The sequence below is a fragment of the Cryptomeria japonica genome, chromosome 2 (genome assembly GCF_030272615.1).
Source record: "Cryptomeria japonica chromosome 2, Sugi_1.0, whole genome shotgun sequence".
NCBI classification, from domain to species: Eukaryota; Viridiplantae; Streptophyta; class Pinopsida; order Cupressales; family Cupressaceae; genus Cryptomeria; species Cryptomeria japonica.
The window spans coordinates 483,041,605-483,066,563 of NC_081406.1; the positions used below are offsets into that span (position 1 = coordinate 483,041,605).

General features: G+C 35.4%; 1 protein-coding gene across 1 annotated transcript in view; it reads left to right on the top strand.

The window, feature by feature from the left end:
* The window catches only part of LOC131055171 (serine/threonine-protein kinase STY17-like), a 97,371-nt gene that overhangs the window by 62,163 nt on the left and 10,249 nt on the right, over positions 1-24,959 (top strand). Inside the window, exons 4-5 of the mRNA XM_057989804.2 lie at positions 13,581-13,829; positions 14,249-14,466. Coding sequence (XP_057845787.1) covers positions 13,581-13,829; positions 14,249-14,466 — 467 coding nt within the window. The remainder of the gene's footprint in view (positions 1-13,580; positions 13,830-14,248; positions 14,467-24,959) is intronic.

Consider the following 24,959-nt stretch of genomic DNA (forward strand, 5'->3'; position numbering starts at 1 on the left):
TGTCCAAAATGATGACAAATGAACACGCACATTGATGCGACATGATAAGATCGACCAAAATCATGACTGAAGATTGTTATCGACAAGACCAAATTTGAAAGCGAGATAAATGAAGAATGCTGAAGGAGGACTCGATGCTCGCAAATTAGAAATTCCAAGTGCGTAACATAGGAGAAATGTTAATACGACGCAAAAACCCTAAAATAAGGCAATGCGCAAATGTTAAAATACAACTCCGCAAGCGTTGACCATTTTTAGACGTCTACACATAATTTAGGTGATAGCTAAAGGAAATGTGATACACTAGTAGATTGACAAGATGATGCATGTCATTAACAATTACCTTTAAGGAATTTCCAAGATTCAAATCTCTCATGTTAGAAGGGAGGGAAATCAGGACGCTGATGAGCTATCCAAGGTGGCGATCAACCTAGCACAAGGGGAGTACAAATGGAACGTTAATAGAGCACAAGAAATGGGAAGGAATTAATACCGCCTCTATTCCAACTTTTGACATTAATGAAGGGTCAAAAACCAAGTTGACAGCCAACAGATCATGATGCGATGTGAAGCTTGAGTAATTGATTGAATTGTAAAGGATTGTGGGAAATGTGTATGTTGTATCACCTAGTACGGTGAAGGAGGTGGCAGGATGAATTTGCAGAGGACATATTGGAGAGGAAATAGGCGGTGGGCAAACAGATTACTCCACTTCAGCGCATTAATTCCAAGCATAAATGTCTGGCCAACTCACACATGGGAGGTATGAAGATCAAAAGATTTTCGTATAATGCAAATCGCCTTAGGCCAACCAAGTTACTAAATTTAAATGAAGGACAAAAGGTGTGGAGCGGTTTTTTAGGTGGGAAGGACACAGAAATAATTCATTTCCGTCTTCATCCAGTAGTGTGTTTGAGAAGAATTGGCAAGTAGAGAAAAAAAAGAAGAGGAGGAATGGAGGTCAACTTCTCTTTGAGGATGACCAAGCAGCAGGTGGTGTTTTCAGGAAGGATAACAGACGAGCGACTGGTGTTTAAAGATAAAACATTCATCACAAAGGTAAAGATAGTGTTGGGAGATGAGTTTCTCAATGTTGAATTCAAGTATAAAACAAATGCAGACATAATATCCATGTTCTTGGTGTGGTGTTTCGAGATAGAGCCGAAGGGTAGTGTGGGGAGGATCATGACAAGGTGTGTCAAGAAGGAGTGGATGCAGGGGTTTGACAACTTATGGTGATGGCCCGATCTACATGAAGGGTTTCGTGTGCTCAGGAGGAACATGGCTGCATGCGAGTGAATACACTCCACCCATGCGACCATTTCTAATCTGGAGTGTGGACTGCAATAAAGAGGTAAGAAGAATGTCGGCACAAATTGGGTTGCAGGGAGTCAAATTCTTCATAGATGGAGTGGAGGCGAAAGAGGTCAAGTTGGAGCAAGTGAAGTGGGGTTCATATAAGGAGTACCATGCATTGAAGAAACATGAGGCACATCTAAAGTGTAGACGTGGTCGACTGGCGAAGCTAAAGAGGGTGAAAGCAGTCAAGACATTGCTGAGAGGGGAGACCTTGGGGAGTAGATGTGAACCCAAGATAGTAAGTCAAAATACAACCCTGACTGATTTAGTGGATGGAAAAGGAAAGGTGGTAGCAAGGGCAAGTTAGATAGTGGGCTTGGTCCCATTTTTTGGATTTTGATTGTAAAGCATATCATGGATAGTTGTTAGGAGTTAGCTAGGCCATACAAATAGTATTTAGAAAGATTGATGTATGCTCAATTTGTAGACAATGCTAAACTTGGATGTGAACTTATTTTGGATATATATAAAACTTAGATCAAAAAGAAAAAATGTAAGATGTTTTACACAAACTATTTGCACTAGGAGGTAAAATCAAGAAACCTTATTGATATAAGACAAGGCAAAAGTTGCACTCGTAGAAAAACATAATTTTTTTATAAGAGAACAGAGGAGAGGACCCTTAAATTATGTTCAATTTTTCCTTCATATTTTAGGCATTTAACTCTAATTCATCATTGAATATAAAACGCTAACCAAACTAGGGTTAGGTTGTAGGGAGATGATTGAAAGGACGATCAAATCATAATATGATCCTTGCATATACATTTGATCTTCTAGAAGAGGGGAAGAAGCTAAATGATGGTCTCTGTAGTCGATGAGAACGAAATCCTTAAAAATCAGGGAGTCTCTAAGACTAGCATGGCACCTGCAACATTTCTGTTGGGAGTAAAAAGACATCTGCAGATCATAAAGAGGTATGGTTACACTTGGATCATGTGTGCAGACCGGGGAGGAGTAATGGCACTGTTTGGAATTGACAGATCGGATTTGAGAGTGCTTGGGGTCAATGAGAATTCAATTTTAACCTCCTTCGTCACCTACCACTGTCTAACCATTGAGATTTAAATGTGCAGGTTATAGGTTTGATATTTGGTCGTTGGTCTCCCCCTTAACGCGTAATTGGATGGTCAGCTTTCACCTGGAATCTTCCCCAATGGCCTTTAGAATGTAGCCATTGATCATCTAGATCAACAACTAATATTGCATGAGGAATCCCCTTCATAACACCTCGCCACCTTGCGATGACCTTTCGGGGCCACCATATGGCCTACGAGAGGAGCAAAGTCCTTTTGGCTTGCTTTTTTCTTATCTCATATCTCCGCAATCAAGCCATTGACGATGTCATCACTAGCATGAGGACGCAAGGTGTATGAATTGTATGACAATCGAGGATAAGGTTTTACCCCAGGACCCCGCGGAGTGAAATGGTTAGTGGAGCTAACTGTGACAAGGGTGGGAGGTGAACAACAACGAAAAAAAAAAAAAAAAGGTTTAATGTCAAAGAACAAGCTAGTAAGCGGGTAGGATAGGGATGTTAAGTTGATAGGAAAGGAAAGGAAAGGGGCTTTTATAGTCTACGATGCCAGCTATCTGTGTATGTGTCTACAGATGGGTTAGAGCAGTATGGGGCTACCTCGTACTCCTTGCGGGAGGTACCTAACTGCACTACAAACGAGGCGTACATACATTACCCCCTTGTGGGATATGAACTTGTGACCTCTCTTTCAAGAGCACAAGTTCTCCACCATTAGGCCAACTCAGGCTATAAAGTCCTTTGGCTGGTGAATTTAAGTGACAGTGATCGGTTGAACAAGTCAACGCAAAATTAGAACACATGCCTAAAAATGATTAAGACAAGAAATATTTAGGGTTTTAGCCTTGAGGTTGTTTGCAAAGGGTTTTAGCCCATTTTTTGGTATCTCAGATCAGCTATCTATGATGGGTTAACGGTGGCATGAAATAACAACACTTACACTCTTCCCATGGCCTCTAGGTCATATCTGCTACATGTAAATCATCTAGTGCTCGCTACCAATATTGTACATCTTTCACATACTAGTATCTTAGTATTTTATATAATCCAAATACATAGGACTCCCTAGGTAAATTCTATACTCACCCTATCCCAATCGAGCAAAGATTTAGAATGTGCTCCCATACCCACACTTGTAGTAGCATAGAGGAGCTAATGCTATACACTCTATGTGCCATAAAATACATATCCTTTTAGACGTGTGCTAGCCCCTCATACAAGAAATTTTCTCCGATGTACCATCTCTACTACACAATTTACTAGCCTAATTGAAAATCATCACCCACTCTTGTTAGATAGAAGTATGCCATCAATAAGAACTATCATGGATAAGGGCAGTACTAGTAGTCACCCCTACATCTATTTATGTTTAGGTATCTACCATGTTTTGGTATATCTATTATCCCAAATAACCTACTGAATGTTATTTCTAGATCTATCTCTAATGTATATATTAGCCACATGTAGATCAACACCAACCATATCCTCATATGTCTTCTAGATTCACCATTATCTTTCCTATAAAGAGATGGAATATAACTTTCTTTGATCTCCATTTCATTGCTATAACTATCAACATTTTCTAGTACACAAGGTTCAAAAGAATCTTCATAGTTTACTAATATAGATCAACCACCCTTAGGACACATCCATATTTATGAATTTATTTACAAAGATTGATAAATTACAAAACCCACAACTTCTTTTCAAATAAACTAAATGGTAGTTACTTTACAAAATATCACCATACCCATGCGTTACATTACTTGTGCATTCACCACTTTGTGTCTAATTTGTGTCATTTGTATGTACTATTTTGCATACATGCTCTCTTCCTTGATACATCTACCTCATTAGTGAAACATTTTCTACTTTTTTGTCATGTATCTTCTCATTTACACACATGCTTTTCTTTTTCACATATCTACTTGATTTTTTTGCATGCATCACTTTGTAGTACATTTTTCACTTTACAATGGATTTTTCGTAACCCTTTGCATATACATTAATAACTATACATCTACGTAACCTACAAGTGCATCTACTATAAGTCCCTATACATTTGGTAAATCAAGTTTTTCCTAATTTGATAAATCCACTTCCTACCCAACTTCTATCCCACATTTATTAGCCTTAAGCTCACTAAATGATCTAGTTCTTAATACTTGCTGCTAGAATACTACCCATTGGATGTCATTACTACCTTTCTTCCTTCACAAAACCCTTGTGGATTGGTACACAATCTATTTTTTTATTCATCTGCTCTTCTTCTTCTCTCTAAATTTCTATAAGCTATGGGTATAATGACTTATTTTTATCCCTCACACTAAATATTTACTCCCAATCATCATAATCTCTACTCTCATTTTTCATTTTTAATATATTTTCTTCTATTTTTATTCTTCTTGTTCTCATTTTCTCTCTATTATCTATTTTTTCTCATCATTTTTTCCTTTTGAGATCTCACCCATTCTTTCTTACACTTGAACTCTCAAGGGGCATTATCTAACCATCATATTTCTGATTTTTCTAACAAATGAAGGCGTCATGCCACCCCTTTTCATTAAAAAATATTATATTTTATTCCTCTTTAAAATAATATTATTTTACTACTATTTCTAAGAGAGTCAAAATGTTTGACACTTGAAATTGATACATTGTTATTTTAGGTCATCACTCATTATTTTATTTTATTTTTATCAGTAATGGGTAGAAGCTGAATCACTTTTTGACTAGAGCTATGAACTAGGGAGACCACTTTTTTTAGGGGCCTCATCCTCAGATTTGATCGGCATTAATACCCTTATATCTCCTTTTTGTCGTCCATTCCTTCCATACTCATGCAACCCTTATCTCTCCACTTCTCCTTATCCCTCCATTGCATTGAGTATCTCCTTATCTCTCCATCTATGACCCCTTATCATAGTCCTATTTTCCATGACCACATCTTTGCCAACCTAGTTCAAATCCATGGGCTTTTTTTTTTTTCCATTGATAGTCCTCTTCCTTCATGGTGTCCTGCAAGGTCAGAAAGGTCGATTTCCCAACTCGCTAGCCATATTAGGCCGACCATATCAATATGCTCCTACCCACATCTACCACCATGTCAATATTGTATGAGTATTAACACCCCAATTCCTCAAGCCTTTGACATCACGGGTGTTGCCTTGGTCCATGTGGGCAACATCCAAAACGTTGAGCGATTGGCTAGGCGAGAGATTCAACAGTCGGTGGAGGGCTTTGAACAAGCTTAAATCGAAGGCCTCCCAAGTAGGAGGCGTATAGCTTACCACTGCGTTGCAGGGTCATCCTTAGGTCATCACTCATTATTTTTTTTATATTAATCATTTGATTTTAAATTTTGTTTGAAAATTAATTAGATAATATTTAATTAATTAAATTACTATCCATTCAATATTTGTTCGGTATTATTCCTAACATTCAATTCATTAAATTCCCCTCTATAGTCTACTTTAGATAAACAATTCTAAATGTATATTTACCTAAGTTCATTTCATCCCATCAAAAATTAAATAAATATCAATATTTATTTACTTTTCTTACTTTATATACTTTTCATTAACCAACTAAAACACATAAATTATGTTCCTAAGTGTAAAGGTGTAATTTGGAATTAGGGTTTCACCAATTAAGATAATAAAACCACTAACTAACCAAATTAACCATACATGGAAAGAAGAGGGTAAATCTAATAGATCTAGCCACAATTTGATTGGAAAAGGGGTTGAGAATACTAATTAGATTTACCAATTTGTTGTCTCCTTCTTTCTAGTTGAAAATTGGATGTGAATTGTGAAACTCGCACAAAATAAGGGATAATTGAAGAGAGACAATGAAAATAGACTGCTATAGATGTCCCATGGAGCTACAAACTAAGATTTGGGTAAAAGAAGATATTTAGAACATGTAACCAGAAGTTTGACCTGATTTTTTAGACCAGGTAGTATAGATTCACCCTGCTCCTCTTTTGCTTTGTCAAAAGCTGAACCTATTTGTCGTTGTCAATTCTACCAGAATTCCTAAGTATAGCTCTTGAGCCTGTTCCTTGTACACAAAAAGATAGAATAAAGTGTTGTGGATAGGGGTTTTCCTTAGGTCAAACCCCGATTTAGGACTTAACCTTGAATTGAATAATGTAAATACTTAATTCTAGGAGATATACCTTAGATTTGTAATTGTTGATGGAAGGATTGATGATGCAATGCTCTTTGAATGTAATGACAAATGTTGAATGTAATGGCATAAAAACACATGAACATGAAAACCCTAATAAAAAACACATGCTTGCATGAATATTGATGTAACTTTTCTCCATAATGCTTGAAGGATGAAATGTTGCCTTGAATATCTAAAAAATGCTTGATGATGAATACTTGACAGATGCACAAATATTATGGATAAATAATGGGTGTCAAAATGAATTGATAGGATGTCTTTACATAGGGTTCCCTAGGTAAATTACCAATTAGGTTGACCTCTAATGGTCAAGTGTAGCCATGTGGACCAAAATCCATTGGGGAGGGGGAGTGTCTGCTCGGTCCCAAATTAGAGTCTGTTTAAGGGGGCACCTTGATCTAGGACTAGGTGTGGAGCACCCTTGTCCTCCAAAATCAAGACCAAAAACTCAAAGACTAAGGGAGGACAGTTCCAGGATGGAACCCACCTAGTGGTGTCAACAAGTGACATTGAGGTTGGAGTAAAAGGGACCAAAACAAGCCTAGGGGAATGAAAATGGGACACACTAAAGTAGGAGCATAAACATGATGTGTGAATTATACCGGTTACAATTTACAACGCTACATTTAGGCCCCACTTTAACATGAGTATGAGGCTATGCAAATACTCATGGTAAAAAAGAAAGATGATATAGAGGAGCAACTAGCAATGAGATCACAAGGAGATAAGACATTGATAATGAACCAAGCCCCCAATATTATGATCTTAACTCACACAGTCACATGAAAGGATACACAAAACAAAACAAAGACGAAAAGACAAATGAAGACAACAAAGACACACAACACAAGGGGTTAGTACTAAAAACAAAAAGGATCTAAGTCAACTAGTTGAAGAGACCTCGATAATCAAATGTCTCAGCCACTTATATCATTCTTAGGATGGTATCATAAGAGCACAAGTGGTCACATAAAAAGAGAAAGGGCATACATCAAATGATAAACCATGATCCACAAATAGAAAAATTATGATCTCATGGGGAGGAGAGAGGAGATAACATGAACACCACATGCTAGCAAGTTGTGTTATGCTAGGTGACCCATAGAAGCATGAATACTCATGGGACAAAATGTTGTGTTATGTTGTGTGATTCATTTAAAGGAGAGCTAGAATAGTCTATAAATTTTTTGTCATGCTAGTTCCACTCTCTAAAAAAGAAAGAGTTGGACAGTCTAGCAAGATGTGTTATGCTAGTCAACGCACCCTACTGCATATGTCACTGTCTAGTTTTAGGAGTTAAGCATCTCATCTAAGAACTAGGTCTAGTTTCGAGTATGCAACAAATTGTATAAGACTTGTAATTAAAAAAAATGTTTGGTTTCAGGAATATCTCATATAAGAACTAGGCTTGGTTTCAATAATGTGTACACCGTAAAAGACATATAAAATGGTTGTGCCTAGTTTTAGGAAGGAAGAATCTCATATAAGAACTGGGTCTGATTTCAGAATGTACACCCCGTATAAGACATGAACAATAAAAAATAACATATTACAAAGAGGGTGTTATGGATTCCCCCCTTAAGATGTCAACATAAAGGTATGTTGATGTATTAAGGAAGCTAGAAACAAGCATACACACCTTCAACACCAAGGAGATATCCTTTAGGCAACAATGTACCTAAATCTAAGCTAAAGAGATAGGATTCTTAGAATCAAACAAAAAATAGTTGTTAAAGAGATATCTTGCAACAAGTGTGAAGGAAATCCTTTGGAGGAGAAGGAGGAAGAGATCTATGCTTGAAGACATCTACCTCCAAGAGGATATTTTGAACAAAAATAACATCATTGTCAAAAAGAAAGAATTCATACCTTCCCCCAATTGCTAGGTAAAGGGATTCTTGATGAAGGATAGCACACTTTTGACCCAAAGTGAGGGGTTTGCATATAATAGACATACATTACCAAGTGAGAAAGAGGTTGTACACAAGGATGTACACACCTCTTTCATAAGAGAGAATCCTTGAGAAAACAAATAACTTCACACAAGGAATAATATCATATCATAAGCAAACACCACTCAACAAAGGAAAAGTGGATCCTTGGTAAGTGATTGCATGCATTCACCAAGGAGAGATTGTTCATAAGGAACATACCATTTTAAACAAAGAATAGGTCCTAAACAAGGAACACACATGTACTCGCATGAAGGATAATTCTATGCAAGAAAGGACATCATGTTATGAAAAATGCAACTCATAAAAGAAAAAGTGAACCATTAGAAAGAGGAAAGAGAGAAAATTATTGTTAGAGACAAGAATAAATATACTATTATGTTTCTCATTAAGTATGATTGCACTTGGAATTGTACCACCATGAATGACAATGAGCTTCCAATAGGTAAGCTAACAATGTCACATAGTGAGGAGCAACAAAATATGAACTTGAATTTAATTTGAAATGATCATAAGGAATATTCCATTTATTGTCATATCTTACTTTTATGATACCTAAATCAATATATTATTTTATTTTAATTTACAAATCTTGACATTCATTAGTAAAATGCCCATGGATTTGATGACACTTGCAAAAAATAGAATTTTCAAGATGTTGTCTACATTTCCTTCTCCATTTATGCCAAAGAAGAGAAATTAAATTGGTGTGAAGGAGGCTGGACAAAAACATTATCTTGTTGTAATGCCAAATTGGAATGAGAACATATGGATCCACTCGACAATGGGGGAGGGATGTTGACAAAGGAAGCAATTGGAAACCTAGCTCTTCATTGGAAAAGTGCGATTTCTCATGAATTTCAAGACTTTGTTACACACATCCTTAAACATGTCTATTGTATCCATGTGTGGAGTAGTCAAGTCCAATGATAAGCCCAAGCACACAACTATGTTAACACAACAAGAATCAAATTCACAATGGAAAGAAACAAAACAACTTTATTGACAAAATTGTTTGCACAAAAAGTTTACAATTTGGATTCAATGAGCAATAGTTCCTAATTCTATTTTCACTTCAAGCAAGCCTAAAATTTACTTTTCCCTCTAGTGATAACTCGCGGCCTTCGACTCTCTGTTTTGTATTTTTTCTGCAATTACCCTGCTCAATCTTCTCTTTTGTTCCTTTCTCAAAAATCCAGCTTTTGATTGTATTAACCACCCACCAATTGGAAGTCCAAGGGCAAGGGTTCCAATCAGAACATGCCACGTAATTGGCCATCATAGAACATCAAAGGTCCTATTGGCATGACTTAGCAATGTCACTGGGAGGCTATCTATGTCTCCTTGACCATGGATCCAAAAGACAAACTTGATTATTATTTGGATTATCTAGTGATCAATGGTCTTCGTTGCATCACAACGAACTAATAATCCATTATTAATATCCCTTCGCAGTCATGAAAACCATCTTATGCCTTGTGGGAACAACCAACCTTCATGCCAAGTCAACAAGGAATCACATATACATGATAAACAAGTGTCGATGAGATACTTTTTAAGTCTCCTTGATGCCACAAGAGAGCTCGTCGATGTGACATCACCTCATCGACAAGAGACTCCAAAGAACTATGACCCCACAATGAGAACACATAGGAGAGACATGAGCTTGTCATGGAGAAGTTCCTCAAGTCTCTATGATGAAACAACATGCTCAAACAATGAGGAGTCGACAAAATCATCGATGAGAGACCAACATATTAGAGGAAAACCCTTGTGGTTTGGTCTATGGAACTTATCTTATCAACTCAAAATGCACCCCTAGACACCACTCTAGAATGAACTAGATCAATTGAAACAAATCAAAGTGAAAACAAAACATCACCCACAGAAATGAACATAGGTACAATGATGAGGATTGTGTTTTTTTTTAAGACGCTCTTGCATCAATGTGTAGGATCAAATATAAGTGTTGAAATGTATAGAGAGGGGTTGTTTGTAGGTGGAATTGATTGAAGTTTAAAGAGGCCCAATAAAATTCCAAACATGTCAAAAATTTTGAGTGCCAAATTCAAGCATCTTAGATTTGCTACAAAAGGAAGGTGTGAAATCTAATGATTTCCAATCATCCTCCAAGAGTTTCTCTATAGGAACATCTTTAGTAGGAGATGGTGTATTTGTCTGAACTGGAGAGAAGATTGTAGGAACTAGAAAAGTATATTGTGCTTCAAATAGTATGTTCTTGTTGGATTCCAAAGTAAATACTTCATTATTATATGTGTAAGGCACTGCATGATAATCAGGTTGATGATTCACTCCACCCTTAACAACAATTTTTAGTTTTTGTATAGGTTGAGAGACATCTTTATGAAGGTGAACAACAATGTTAGGTTTCTGAGCAACATGAATGACATTGATTTGATCTTGGTTAGGTTCTTCATTTTTTGGAGAGAGAGCATTGGAAACATTATAATGATGAGAAATGGTATCACCCTCTTGCTCTAAGGTATCTTTATGATTAAGAAAAAACTTTAGGAAGGTGACAATCATATATCATTAATGCTTCATATCTAGGGAGAAGGTCATTAAAATGAAAAGAAGGTATTGTATCACTAGGAAAAGTAGCTACAATATCATCCCCTTGCACCAAATAATAATCCTTATGGAGGAGGTACATTTTAGGAGAGGAATGAAAATCATTCTCCAAAACTCCATCTCTAGGAGCGAGATCTTTGAAAGAAGTGTTCAAATTCTCTTCTTGCACCAATGTGCCCTCATTGGTGGTACCGATTTTGGGAGAGGGTAAATCATAACTATGAGTGAAAGGGAGAACTAAGTTATCATCATATGCATGAAAGGAAACATTATGAACATCTTAAATGTAACTTGACATTGAACTACAAAATAAGATAAGAAATCCATATGCACTTACGATCAAACAAGAAACTCATATGCCATGTAACCAAAGTAATGTTCACTCAATATATGCAATGAAATCATGAAAAATTAGACTTGAAACATAATTGAACAATTATGCAACCCACAAGTCAATTTTATCATAATAAATTAGGATTTTTATGAATTTAACCACTAGACCTATGTAATTTAATTGCAAATATGATGTATGAGTGCAAAATTTATTGTTTAAATGTCTATAAATAAAATTCGAGATCATAAATCAGAAATAAGAATGAAAGGAGTCGGGTTCACCAAATGTAATGGTGTAATTTACAATTTGGGTTTCATCAATTAAGATAATAAAACCACTAACTAACCAAATTAACCATACATCAAAAGAAACAACAAAATCGAATAGATCTAGCCACAATTTGTTTGGGAAAGGAGCTGAGAATACTAATCAGATTTACCTATGCGTTGTCTCCTTCTTTCTAGTTGAAAATTGGATGTGAATTGTGAAACTAGGACCAAAAAAAGAGATAATTGAAGAGATACAATGAATTCAAATTGCTACAGATGTCCCATAGAGCCACAAACTGAGATATGGGTAAAAGAAGATATTTAAAACCTGTTCCCAAAAGTTCAACTTGATATGCTTTTCTATTTTTGTAATGCATATTGAAGATTAAAATCTAAGGCAGAATGCATTTTGAGGACTATAGAGTATCATAATGATTATGGTTTTGAGCAGCATACTTATGTTAAGGAGTTTGATATATATATAAGAACATTTAGTGCTTTTAGTTAATCTTGTGTGAGAAAAAAACATTTTTTTTTGTGAGTAATTTATAGACTACTATATATTTTAATTGAGGTACACACTAAGGCATGATTATAATTAGAATCGAAGATAATATTTAGATATCGATATACTATTTTTAGATATTGATAAAAAAAATTTAGATAAAAAATTTTCTAATAAAAAATGTTTGATATTATCCATTAAAAAAATATTAATCAATTTAATGACAATAAAAAATATTAAAATAATTATCCATAATCAAATCATTATCCTTTGTCTCTTAATGCGGGGAACAATCTATTAAGTCTTGGTGGAATCTTGTACCAACCCTTCTTATCATAAATACATTGAATCTTCTCTTCCTAATTACATCCCTTTCACACTAATAATATTAGTTTTATTGCCATTGGACTTAGAAAAGCTTAGTGATCCACTTTGAATTAGAAAAGCTTGTACGCCTAATTTTCCGACTGAAATTTTTATTGACACTTAAATTTTCCAGTGTACTTTATTCTCGTGCTACTTAGAATTTAGTTATAAAATAGAAATATATTGAATCGATATTTTAGTTATTCTATATGGGTAAATAATAAAATAGAATTATTGACCAACAAAGAGGTGAATTAATATAAGATTTCTAATATGGAATTTTGCAATGGAGTATTTATGACGACAATGGATAAGTTTAAGAAAGCTATAAATTAAAGGAAATTTCATTTTATATTGTGTAGATATCTCAGCTTAATTTGTAACCTTGGTAGAGTTTCTCTATTTTAGGGTCTTTTTATCTCTAATATTTTTAGTATAAGCAAAAATATTATTTAATAAATTAGAAATCAATATCATTTTATCATGTAAATTATATTTCGTTATTTGATTGTTATAAAGTTTCATTTTTTATTATGTATAAATTAAGCTTGTCTATAGTTAATTGTAAATTTATTGTGAGTCATTGATAATCTAATAATCTAATTTATAATTTTGGTTAAGTGTGGGTGAATATATTAGTGTGTCATTTTTTACAAATTTTCATTTAATTATTTATTATGTAGAAATCAAATGTGTCTATATTAAATATAAATTTATTTTGAGGTAATGCTAATAATCTAATATATAATTATGGTCTAAGTGCTAGTGAATATACTAGAGCGTGTCATGTTTTGTAAACCATGCTCATCTAAGTATTGTTGAATGATAGCTAAAACACGATTAAACATTAAGAGATAAATTATTTTGTAAATTAGTTTCTACTACATTATTTTTCTTTACTATGACCTTCATACACTTTAATGAATATATAATATATGCTTCTTACGATATTGTGTTTTTCTTATTATAGGAAGCAATTGATTGGTTTTGCCAAGAAGTAGAAATTATTATAAGGCAAAGACATCCATATGTGCTTCAACTTATAGGAGCATGCCTCTCTCCTCCCATGACAGCATGGCTAGTCACAGAGTTACTAGGTTCACAAACATTAAGAGAGTGGCTTTATGGTCATAAGGACCGCCAAAACCAAAGAACCAAACCTCTTCCACCTTTATCTGATCGACTACAAATTGCATTGGAGATATCTCAAGGAATGCAGGTCAATTTATTATCAACCCAAGCTTTGATGTGTGTACTTTATTATTTATATCACAATTACATGCAATATATCAATTATATTATACATAGTAAATTCAATCTAGAATTAATTTTTTAAAATATGTTAGGTACATTTATAAAATTGATACATCAACTCAAGGATTGTACTCGTTGAAGTAGCTAGTTTTCTTTTTTAATTTTTTTTTAAATAAATGAACTATATATTTTTCTTGTATATTTTAGTAATATAGTTTTTTATTTTTATTTCATCTATCTTTAGGTTTGTAAACCATATTTATCTAAACTTAAAATATAGTATATCATTATTATACTTATCAATGTTCTATACATGTATTATTATTCTATTTAATTATTATACATAATTGATCTCTTTAACTAATATTTTATGTTTGATTATAGTATCTCCATGGACAAAAACCTAAGGTTTTACATCGTGACTTAAAGCTTAGTAACATATTCTTGGATGATAACCACCATGTTAAACTTGGAGATTTTGGTCATGCTCGCTTTCTAGTAGATGGTGAACTTGCTCTCACTGGGGAAACAGGAACATATGTCTACATGGCTCCAGAGGTTATAAAGTCTCAACCATATGATGAGAAGTCTGATGTTTACAGGTTTGTGGAGTAAAGATTATTTCATGATTGAATTTAAACTAGTTAGACAATATTAAGATCTTTATGACAATAATATTATGTATATACTTATCCATTATTTTTCTTATCTTAGTCATTCATTCTAAATTCATTTTTAAATATTTTTTAATAAATTCCAAATAATGACAAGATGATAGTAATATTATGTTTTTTCAGTATTATTATTCTAGGTGATGATGCCACTAAAATTTAAACTTTATTTTGCGATTCAAGAATTCTATCATTTATTCTTAATCTCAAAATAGTTGTAAACATTAAAATAGATAATAGATATAGCCATGTAAAAATAGACACTAGAAGAGTAACCATTAGGTGTTCCTATAATACCAGCTAATATTGTAATCAATAAAATGTAAAGTTATATCAAGGCTATCATCTCCCTTAACCAAAAAATTAAATTTTACTCCACTTGATTATCATGGAAAAGTTGAAGAATCTACTTAATTTATTCTAGGAAATATATCAACAATTTATAACATCCAATTGTATGTCTCTTTATAGAGCAATTTAACCAAATAGTCATCCACGTATTCTATTCCATATGAATATGAAATAATAATATTATTTTAAATTTTGTGGTCATATGAATAAATTTTTTTATTCACCAAAACCAATCTCTAGGAGGAATCTTATACATTTCTTTTATTAAAAAAAACAACCAAGATCATAGAATCCAATTCATCTATAACTTTCATCTCCACTCAAATGGTCTCTCCAAAGCCTTAATAGGGGACCAATCTTCCATTTGATTATAGAGTGCAATATCATATAAGTAAAAAATAAAATTAACTAAATTTTCACTATCTTGACCAATTCCACAATTCCTCATTAATCCTAAGGTTCTTGGAGAAAATCCAATAATATTAATCTTGTAGAGATATGATTTCTATCGTTCATATTGCTAATGTATATAAATTCAAGAGACAACTATGTGAGTTTTTTCTTGAAGTTATATACATTAACAATATTAATCTTAATAAAATACTAGGAGAACGAAACCACTTATTTGAACTATTCACCTTTCTAGAGGGTTTCTCTCTATTGTTAGGCAAAGTATTTGAGAAATGGAAGAGGATAACTCCAAAATATTTGTAGCATGCACATTTGAAGAAGAAAGAGATTTTTCAATACTAAATCTATCCTCAATATTTTCCTTGAGCATACTCCTAGTATTATTCCAAACTTGCATGGTTATGGTTTGACACTCTTGGAAGATATTATAGTTTTTCTCCAAACAAAATTTCCAAAGGACAAAATAAGGGCCAATAAATTTTAGTTACAAAATAAAGATATGGTAGACTTGGGTGACAAATGACATTGTTTTGTGAATTCACAACTTTGAAAGATTATAGTATAGATGGTTCTATGATAACCAAATAAGTATGATGCAAAGTAAAATATAATGACAAGGATGTCATGCCAATGCATTAGGTTTCATAGCTTTGGAAAATAAGAAATGAATGCAATTGTGAAAAGAAGGACTAATTGCAATATGACAAAAACTAGGTACAAGAGGTTGACATCACAAGTAATGTAGTTGATAGCATACCATATTGTAGTTTCACAAGGACATTCAATTTAGAACTCAAACCATGATAGAGGAATTATATGTGATGCAATAACCACATATACAAAGGGAGGGACCACACCTACAAGACTCTCCTCCTCCTTCTCCTTTTTCTCCATCTTCTCCTTATTTTTCTCCTTCTTCTCCTTCTCATTTTCCTTCTTCTCCTCATTTTTCTCCTCCTTCTCCTTCTCCTTCTCCTTCTCCTTCTTCTTATCCTTCTCCTTCTCCTCCTCCTCCTCCTCCTCCTCCTCCTCCTCTTTTTCCTTTTTCTCCATCTTTTTCTCCTTCTTCTCCTTCTCATTCTCCTTCTCCTCCTCCTCCTCCTCCTCCTCCTCCTCCTCCTCCTCCTCCTCCTCCTCCTCCTTCTCCTTCTTCTTCTTCTTCTTCTTCTTCTTCTTCTTCTCAAACCTAAATATCTCCTACTTTGATACCACTAATGAAGGGTTGAAAAACCTCTCAAACCACACATGCAAATCAATTAAATATTTGACTTAATATGTGATGTAGGGTATTTTCCTAACCCAAAACACATACAAAATGCAACTCAAATATGAAATTAAATGCAGATTTATTCTTCTTCTTCTTAAAACCCACAATTGTTCATAGATAAATTTCTTTGTTCGTCTCAAACTTCTCCAAAATTTGAAAATGGGAATCTTTACCAAAACCTATTTTGGTAACTACCAAAACGTCATGCCCAAATAGGGGAAAGACATCTTCCCAACTTAGAAATTGCCTTCAAATCTTTTGTATGTTTTGACAACTACTCCTCCAAACTTGCCCAAAATATCAATCCACTACGCCATCAATTCCACTCTACAAGACTCTGAAATAAAAACTCCCCAATAAATCATTCTTGGGTGCCAATTGAAACAACTATCTTTTAGGGGTGAATTTGTGAGCTTTCACAAGTTTTAACTCTAAGAATATATGCCCCAAGAAGGAATATTCAAAATTTGAGGTTGAATATGCCAAATTTAAATTTGAATCTCCTACCATCATGAGTGTTCATGCATCAGACACCAAAGGTAATTTGGAATGTTTCATGAGTTAAACTCATAAACATTTGTAAGCCTCAATAACACAATTTGTTTTAAAACCCTTAGGTTTTACACATTTTGGTGATCTATCTACAAATCTCTCTTACAACATTCATATATGTTATTGTAAATTGCCTCCTTTAGTGATATGTTCACAAACAAAGGAACCTTAGCTCCTCAAACCTCCTAAATAGTCTTTCTTTGCAACTTGCACATTCATATGCAAGAAAAACCCACACATAATCCACCCTCAAATCCTTGTACAAAATTCCTCGAATTTATTTCAATCTATTTACACATTCAATAATTCTTTCTTTGATTCCACTGACAAAGGGATGAAAATTGTTTCAAACCATACATGTAAATAAATTAAAGTATTTGACTTAAAATCTAATATAAGGTATTCTACTAACCCCGAACACATACAAAATGCAACTTAAATATGCAAGTAGATACAAAAATTCAACAAACCACTTCTCAATAAACTTATCCAAATGTTCAATAAATAAAAAAATTACATAGTAAATCTGCAAATACATTACATGAAAGCCTCATATTCATTACAAACATTCAAAATATGATATAAACTGATAAAAATAGTCACAATAACGAAGAGAAATTATAAAGCCAAAACACTTCTTCATCTCATTCATCTTCTTCTAGAATATTTCTAAATTAAGACAATATTTCTTAACTTCATACCCACTAAGTTAATAAAGGAAAAATTATCTTTCAATAAGGTAGAAATGGGACAAGATCACCAACATTCCATAGTCTTTCATCGATTCTACTTATAGCATTTATATTTGATATTTAAATCTAATGAGAAAAACAAACTATAGAAAAAATAATTTTAATATGATATTAAAGAGAAAAATTAGCTATAAAAAAGGTTCTTGAGAAATTATTAATATAAGGGTATCTCTTGAATTAAAGCATGAATCCACCATTGAGATTGAATTTCTACTCCTTGACCACTAATAAGGTATGACCTTACAAGAGTCCCATAAAATTACTACTCTACCAATATTATCTTGGGAACAAATACATTAACATTGACCCATTCTCCAAATATTGGGAGAGATGCTAATCATATCCTCCAATAAAAAATTTCTCCTAGATAAAAATATCTAGTCTATTTTATTCAATAAGATATTGAGTATCCTTTTGTTGAGGTATGCTACTCAAAATCTCAACATTCTAAGAGATCATAATCATTTCTAATGGATACAAAAGTAAACTCATTTTCTTAATATTATTTCCTCTTGATCTTTTAAATTTTATCATTGTCCCCATCTTTTGTTGAATCCCTTACAATGGAGGAACCTTCATTTTTCCATCCTCATTTTCTATAGGATTTTGTAGAGGATCTAGTATGACATTAATATCCTTTGATTCCATAAAAAAATATATTACATAAAAAATGTTTAGTCCTTCTATAGTTAACGCTTCACCCTCCTATTGTCTATTAGTTTAAGTATTATACTTGGTACTAGGAAAATCCCATTGATTTGGCTATACTTTTTTTAGAACAATATTTGTTTCAATAATATTAGATAAAATGCCCATATTCATCAAATGCACACCCTCACTAGTTAGGGTTCCACTACTTCTATATCCTCAAATATGTCTAGAACATCAAATTTATTGTTAAACACAACTTTATGAAGGTACTTATGTTGGTGATTTATATCTGTTGAATAGGTTGAAATATGGAGAGGAGGGGTGAATCAATATTCCCCAAATTTAACACATAAATTTTGAAACTAATTTTGATCTCAATTAACTTTAGCATGAAGCAATTGAAATGAAATCCAAAACACATACAACCATAAGAGAGACACCATATTTTTATACGTGGAAGAACCAAATGGGAAAAACCACAGAGAGGGTTAACTCTCAAGATAGTATAACTAGTTATACGGGATTACAAAAGGAGGCTCACTACCAGAGGGCTCGTTGCCCATATTACAAAGGCTCACTGCCAAGAAGAATAAGAATGAACTGATAAAATTACATCTACATATGAATGGGATCAATTCCTATTAATCTCAGACAACAAATCAACTTCTTGTAGTAGATCCGGTTAAGAAATTGTGCAACTCATTCACTATTTGCATACTCACACTCAAAATACTGTTGCACAAAAACTATCCTTCTTTTTCACAAATCTTTCTCACTCTGTCGCTTATCACCTTCGTCACTCATAGTTTGCTCTGATCTCTCTCTCATATATCCAAACATAATATGTATATGTGTGTGTGTACTGATAGGAATATACATTAAGTCAGCCTCATACACACTTACCCAAAAGATACTCAAACGGTCTAATCACACACTATAATCACTAGAGCAAAAAAATAATAAAAACATTCAAGGTCATCTTGACGTGGAATAATCATAACCTCAAACTTCCACAAGAACACACTACCGAAGCATAAATAACACAATCCATCTCAACATAGGAATAGTTAAGGACATGAACAATAGATCATCAATAGGATTAACATTAGATATCAAAAGCCAGAGGCAAACCAAAGCTCATAGAATTGTCAAACACTCCACAACTGAATATATCTCTATAGCACAACATCTAGAGCATGACTTCCAAAGCACCAAAACTTGAATACAACAATATTTGAGCAATGACAACCAACATATAAAAAATGTACTATCATATCTGCAACGAGACAAGAATGTGGAGCATTGCAATCTTGTCAACTGTCAATTGAATATCACCAAACTACAATATCATTAAAGCATATAAATCTGAAGCATGAAATTGATTGCCACAACCAACGTCAAAAATCAGACACTATGAGAAACATATATGTGAACCAATACTACACAATTCCAGAGCAACAATCTATCAAAAGAGTATATTTTTTTTGTATTAAGCATCATAAAAACATCAGATACAAAATTTGAGAGTTTGGGATGGAAACCACACAGCCAGACTATAGAGTTAAAGCATAAGATGCAGTAGCTAAACCAAGCAGGAGTTTAATAAACGATATACAAACATTTAGATAGGAGTTGATTACAAAATTATACAAAATGATAGACGTGTCCCATCATCACAGGGGGTACAACTAACTGAACGCAAAGGAGGAAGCAAGGTCATTGTTGTCGCTCACTGGGGGGATCCATGTAGTCTAGCCTAGTTCTCCTTCGCACCAAACCAGTACATTCCCTTCGGCAAATTGATCTCTGTAAGGGTGAGAGGGAAGTCCTTCCAGCTCTAGCTCTATGAAGTCTTCTCTCTGCTGTCATGCCTCCATCTCTTGCATGAATCTCATCAGCCCTTGTTCAAAATGAGTCTTATTGCTTCCCATGCGGTCCCATGTGAAGCCATGTGAGAGTTCTCTTATAAAGACTAGAGTAGAGCCATTCTTTAACCACCTATCAAATTTGTCCTCCTCCATTCTTAGTACCACTATGACCTGCATAGCAACAAGGTAAAAAATGAGTCTCCTAAGAGACTCAGTGAGGTTCCTACTCTTTCCATTAAACACATCATCATTTCTATATTTCCAAATGATCCACAAAATTTCCAAAGAGAGAGCAGACCAGAAAAGATTAGCATGTTTCTTGCCACCTCTAATATAACCAATTACCATCTCTTCAATAGAAAAATAGTTGTTATTAAGTGAGATCCCAAATAGATTCCAGATTTCTCTAGCAAAATGACAACCAAAAAAGATGTGGTATACAGATTCAGGGATGTGGCAGAGTTTGCACAACAAGGGGTCTCCATTGAAGTATTTAAGAGGTAGTTTATGCAGAAGGAGCCTCCAGGTAAAAAATTTCTTCTTTGGCTCAGTCGGGGAAGACCAGAACCTCGAGAGGGCAGAGCGCCAATGCAAGGAGTCCCAGGAAAGGTTCCAGGAGTAGTTAAGGTGGTCAAGGATATCTCCAAAATCAACAAGGGTAGAGTAGATCATTTTGGATTTGATTTGCAAGAGGGGGGAACCATCTAACCAGCAGAGGGAGGCTAAGGGGGGGGGAGGCGGGGGAAGGAGCAGGTAAGATGGGAGCCAGTGCAGATTTAAGGACAAAGTAGGTTCTAGCTTGGGAGAGGGGGAGGTTGAATTTAGAGCTAAGAGATTCCCAGGAGATCAGGGTGCCATCCTTCAGAATGTGTTCAAATGAGACTAGCCCCGGGTTGTGCCATTTCAGGGCAGAGCATCCTTGAAGATAGGCTAGCTGTTTTCCATTGTGCAGAACATTCCACCAAATAGACCTTTTCAGATTAAGGGTTCCTTCCTTATCTGTTATGTCTTTATTGCTAATAAATTGCCTAACATGGCTCCAGGCTTTCCATATGGATTTGAAGACTTCTGACCCTGCAGGGGAGACCTCAAAACTCCCAACAATCAGATCACTGATGGGTAGGTTCTTCCATTTTTTTTCCTGATTTTGGGGTGGAGCATTGAATATTGTTTCTAACAAGCACTTTCCAGGGTTCGTTGCCATCAATTGCTTTACAAATCCATTTGGCAGCCAGGGCAATTCCTTGAAGTTTGAGGTCTTTGAGGCCAATACCTCCCTGAGTCTTAGATCTGATACACCAATCCCATTTAACTGCATGTTGTTTCTTTTTGCCTTTTCCATCTGACCAGAGGAAGTTCTTGATCTATTTTTGAATGCAGTTGAACTGATAATTGCTGAATAACCAGGCTGAGGAGCAGTATATGTTATAGGAAGATAGTAGTTTTTGGCAAACTTGATAGCGACCTGCCAAGGAAAGGAAGTTCTGATTCCACTTGGTGAGTTTCTTGTCAACCTTATTTCTGAACCATTCCCACATTTCTTTTAGGTTCAGAGAGATAGAGAAAGGGATTCCCAGGTATCTAATGATGGTATCTGGGCCTCCCCACTTTAGGTCAAACTTAGACAGCCAGATAGGAGGGGCATCAGACCAACCTAACAAGGTAGACTTGTGGAGGGCAATTCTACTGCCTAATGCTTTGCATAATATCTCTATATTGTGAAGAAGGTGTGATAGATTCTCCTCTTCCAGGGAGAAGAGAATAGCCGTGTCATCTGCAAACTATATATTAATGACTTCTTCTTTGTTAGGGAGTGTTATTCCTTTAACCTTAGGAGATAAGCTACAATCTTTTAGAATGTAGTGCATAGCATTCGCATCCAGGCCAAATAGGGTCGGGGCAAGAGGGCACCCCTTCCTAATTGATCTGGATAGAATAATGTTATCATATTTTAGTCCATTTACTTCCACAAATGCATTGGCATTAGTAAGAAGTGTCTGAACAATCCTGCAAAAGGAGTCTGGGAAGCCCAGACCGTCTAGCATCTATGTAATGAATCCCCATTCTATCCTATCATATGCTTTCTCGAAGTCTATTAATAACATATCCCCATTCTAACTGGAGGCTTTGGCCCAATCTAGAGATTCCCAGTAGGTCACCAAGTTCTCTAGGATAAACCTGCCTTTCACAAAACCTGTTTGGGTAGGGCTAATAATCTTAGGTAGTATTCTAATTAACTCGTTTGCTACTACTTTAGCTAATATTTTGTAAGATACATTTAGTAGCGTGATAGGCCTCCAATTTTTGACCAAAGTCTTGTCTCCCTCTTTGGGGATGAGTTTTATAAGCCCTTGATTGATCTCTTTACCAAGAGTTCCTTTGGAAATGGCCTCCAAATATAGAGCATGGAGGTCATCCACAATCCATTTCATATTTTTCTTATAGAACTCCACTGGGAATCCATCTGGACCAAGGGACCTGTCGTTGCCCATAGAGGAGATAGCCTTGACTATTTCTTCTTTTGAAATAGGGCTCCCCAAAACCTCATAGTCCTCCTCATTAATTTTGGTTGGGGTTAATTTCTTAATAAGGAATCTAGCTTGTCTCTCATCTTCACTTACTTCCTCTGAGGTGAAAAGCTTCTGATAGTAGAGGGAGAAGCATTGCAGAATATCCTGGGAATCTGTGATGTGAGTGTTATTGTCCCATATAGCGTTCATGTTGACTTTAGCCTCTTTAAGTTTGAGCATGTGAAAAAATAATTTGGAGCCTTTGTCCCCTGAATCGAGCCAATTTAGTTTGGCCCTGGTTTTCAGCCCTTTAATTTTCTAGTTCTGAAACTTCCTGAGATGGTCTTTGATTGTCATCAGAGTGCAGGTGAGGTTGTCATCATTTGGAGAGTTTTGAAGATTCATTTCTGCATTACATAGATCCTCCTGGAGAAGTCTTTCAACCCTCCTGGAATCCTTGGCCTTTTTTTTGCCCACTGTTTGACAAAGTATGGTCCAAGTTTTAATGTTTGCATTCCAGGCATCAAGATGGGATGGTTGCATCCTACCCTTTTTGTTAAATAGTCTGATAAAGGCCAAGGTAGAGCAGAAGTCTTCATCTTCCAGAAGCTTAGTGTTTAGGATAAATAAAGAGGCCCTTGAGGAGGAGGGGGGGCCACTGGGGAGAGGTCAATTCCCATAATTATCAGGTGGTGATCAGAGAGGGTGTATGGGGAAATAGAATAGTGGTCACCACAGGGGCCTTTGTTTATCACAAAGTGGGCTTTATTGAGGTAGAATCTGTCCAACCTGCAATATATCCTTTTATTCAGCTATTGATAGTTGCACCAGGTGTACCATATAGTGTTCAAATTGTCTTTCTTCCCGGCAATAGGATCAAACAGGTGCAGTTTATTGATCATTCTATCCCATTGAAGCCTTTCTATTCCTTTCCACTCAGATTTATTGCCTCCTTTTTTATCACTGGGAGATTCCACCATATTGAAGTCTCCCCCAATAATCCAAGGGATATCCTCTAGAGTTGCTAGCCAATTCCAAAGTTCACCTCTTTCCCTATAGTCATTCGGGGCATATATAGAGCGTATTCCAAATTTCTAGTTCCCCATTTGAATGGAGACCCATATAGCTCTAGCACAAGGGGATTGACCCCAATTAACTACATTGCTGGCCCATTTAGGGCTAAGGAGAATGGTTTATCCACCTTTTCCTTTGGTATGGTTAGTGTAAAAAGAGGTGGCCTCCCTCCAGATACATTTTAGACCAATTTGCAGTGTGAAGCCACCGCCTTTAGCTCCTACAGGAGGAGACAGTCCATGTTCTTATGTGCATTAAGAAACCTCTTTATGATGTATTTCCTATTAGGGGCCTCCAGGCCTCTGATGTTCCAAGAAATAATCTTCAGCATGTTTCACCTGGTTGGGGAGGTTCAGATTGGGATTTAAACCCCTCAGAATACTTGGGCCAGTCCTCTTTGTTTGTTATATTTCTAGCATCAAATGCAATAGAAGAGGAGGGTCTACCTCTCTTTTTCCTTGCCTCTGAGATTTGTTCAGGGCCTAGAGATTCCTTCCTGTTAGCACTATCGTTGCTATTCTTAGGAGATCTCTTTCTCCTAGCTTTTCTGTATTTAACCACTATAAATTGATCTTGAGGGATTGTCAATCCTTGTTCGAAGTTGGCTTCCACTAGATTGAAGGGGCCTGTGCCAGGTTCCATAGGTTGATCGGTGGTTATCTTAGCCTTCATGGCACTAATAGGGGTGCAAGCCGAATAGGGGGCACCACTAGCAGGGTCTCCCCTAGAGTCCTGCAACTTACCCAACTCATCTAGAGGGGTTGCCGGTACCTCCTCCAGAGTAGGATCATCCCCAACCCCTTGCTGGGTAAGGGGATCCTTAGTATTGAGACCATTATGTTCTTTGCTAGAGGAAAGTTCAGGGTCCAGGGCCGAGGCCCTACTAATGGTGTTAGTCATACCAGGAACACCTCTATCAATGTCCTCAAGGTCAGGTAGGTGGCACTGAGAGGCCTTGATTTCCAATTTCTGCTTGAGGAGGTTTAGG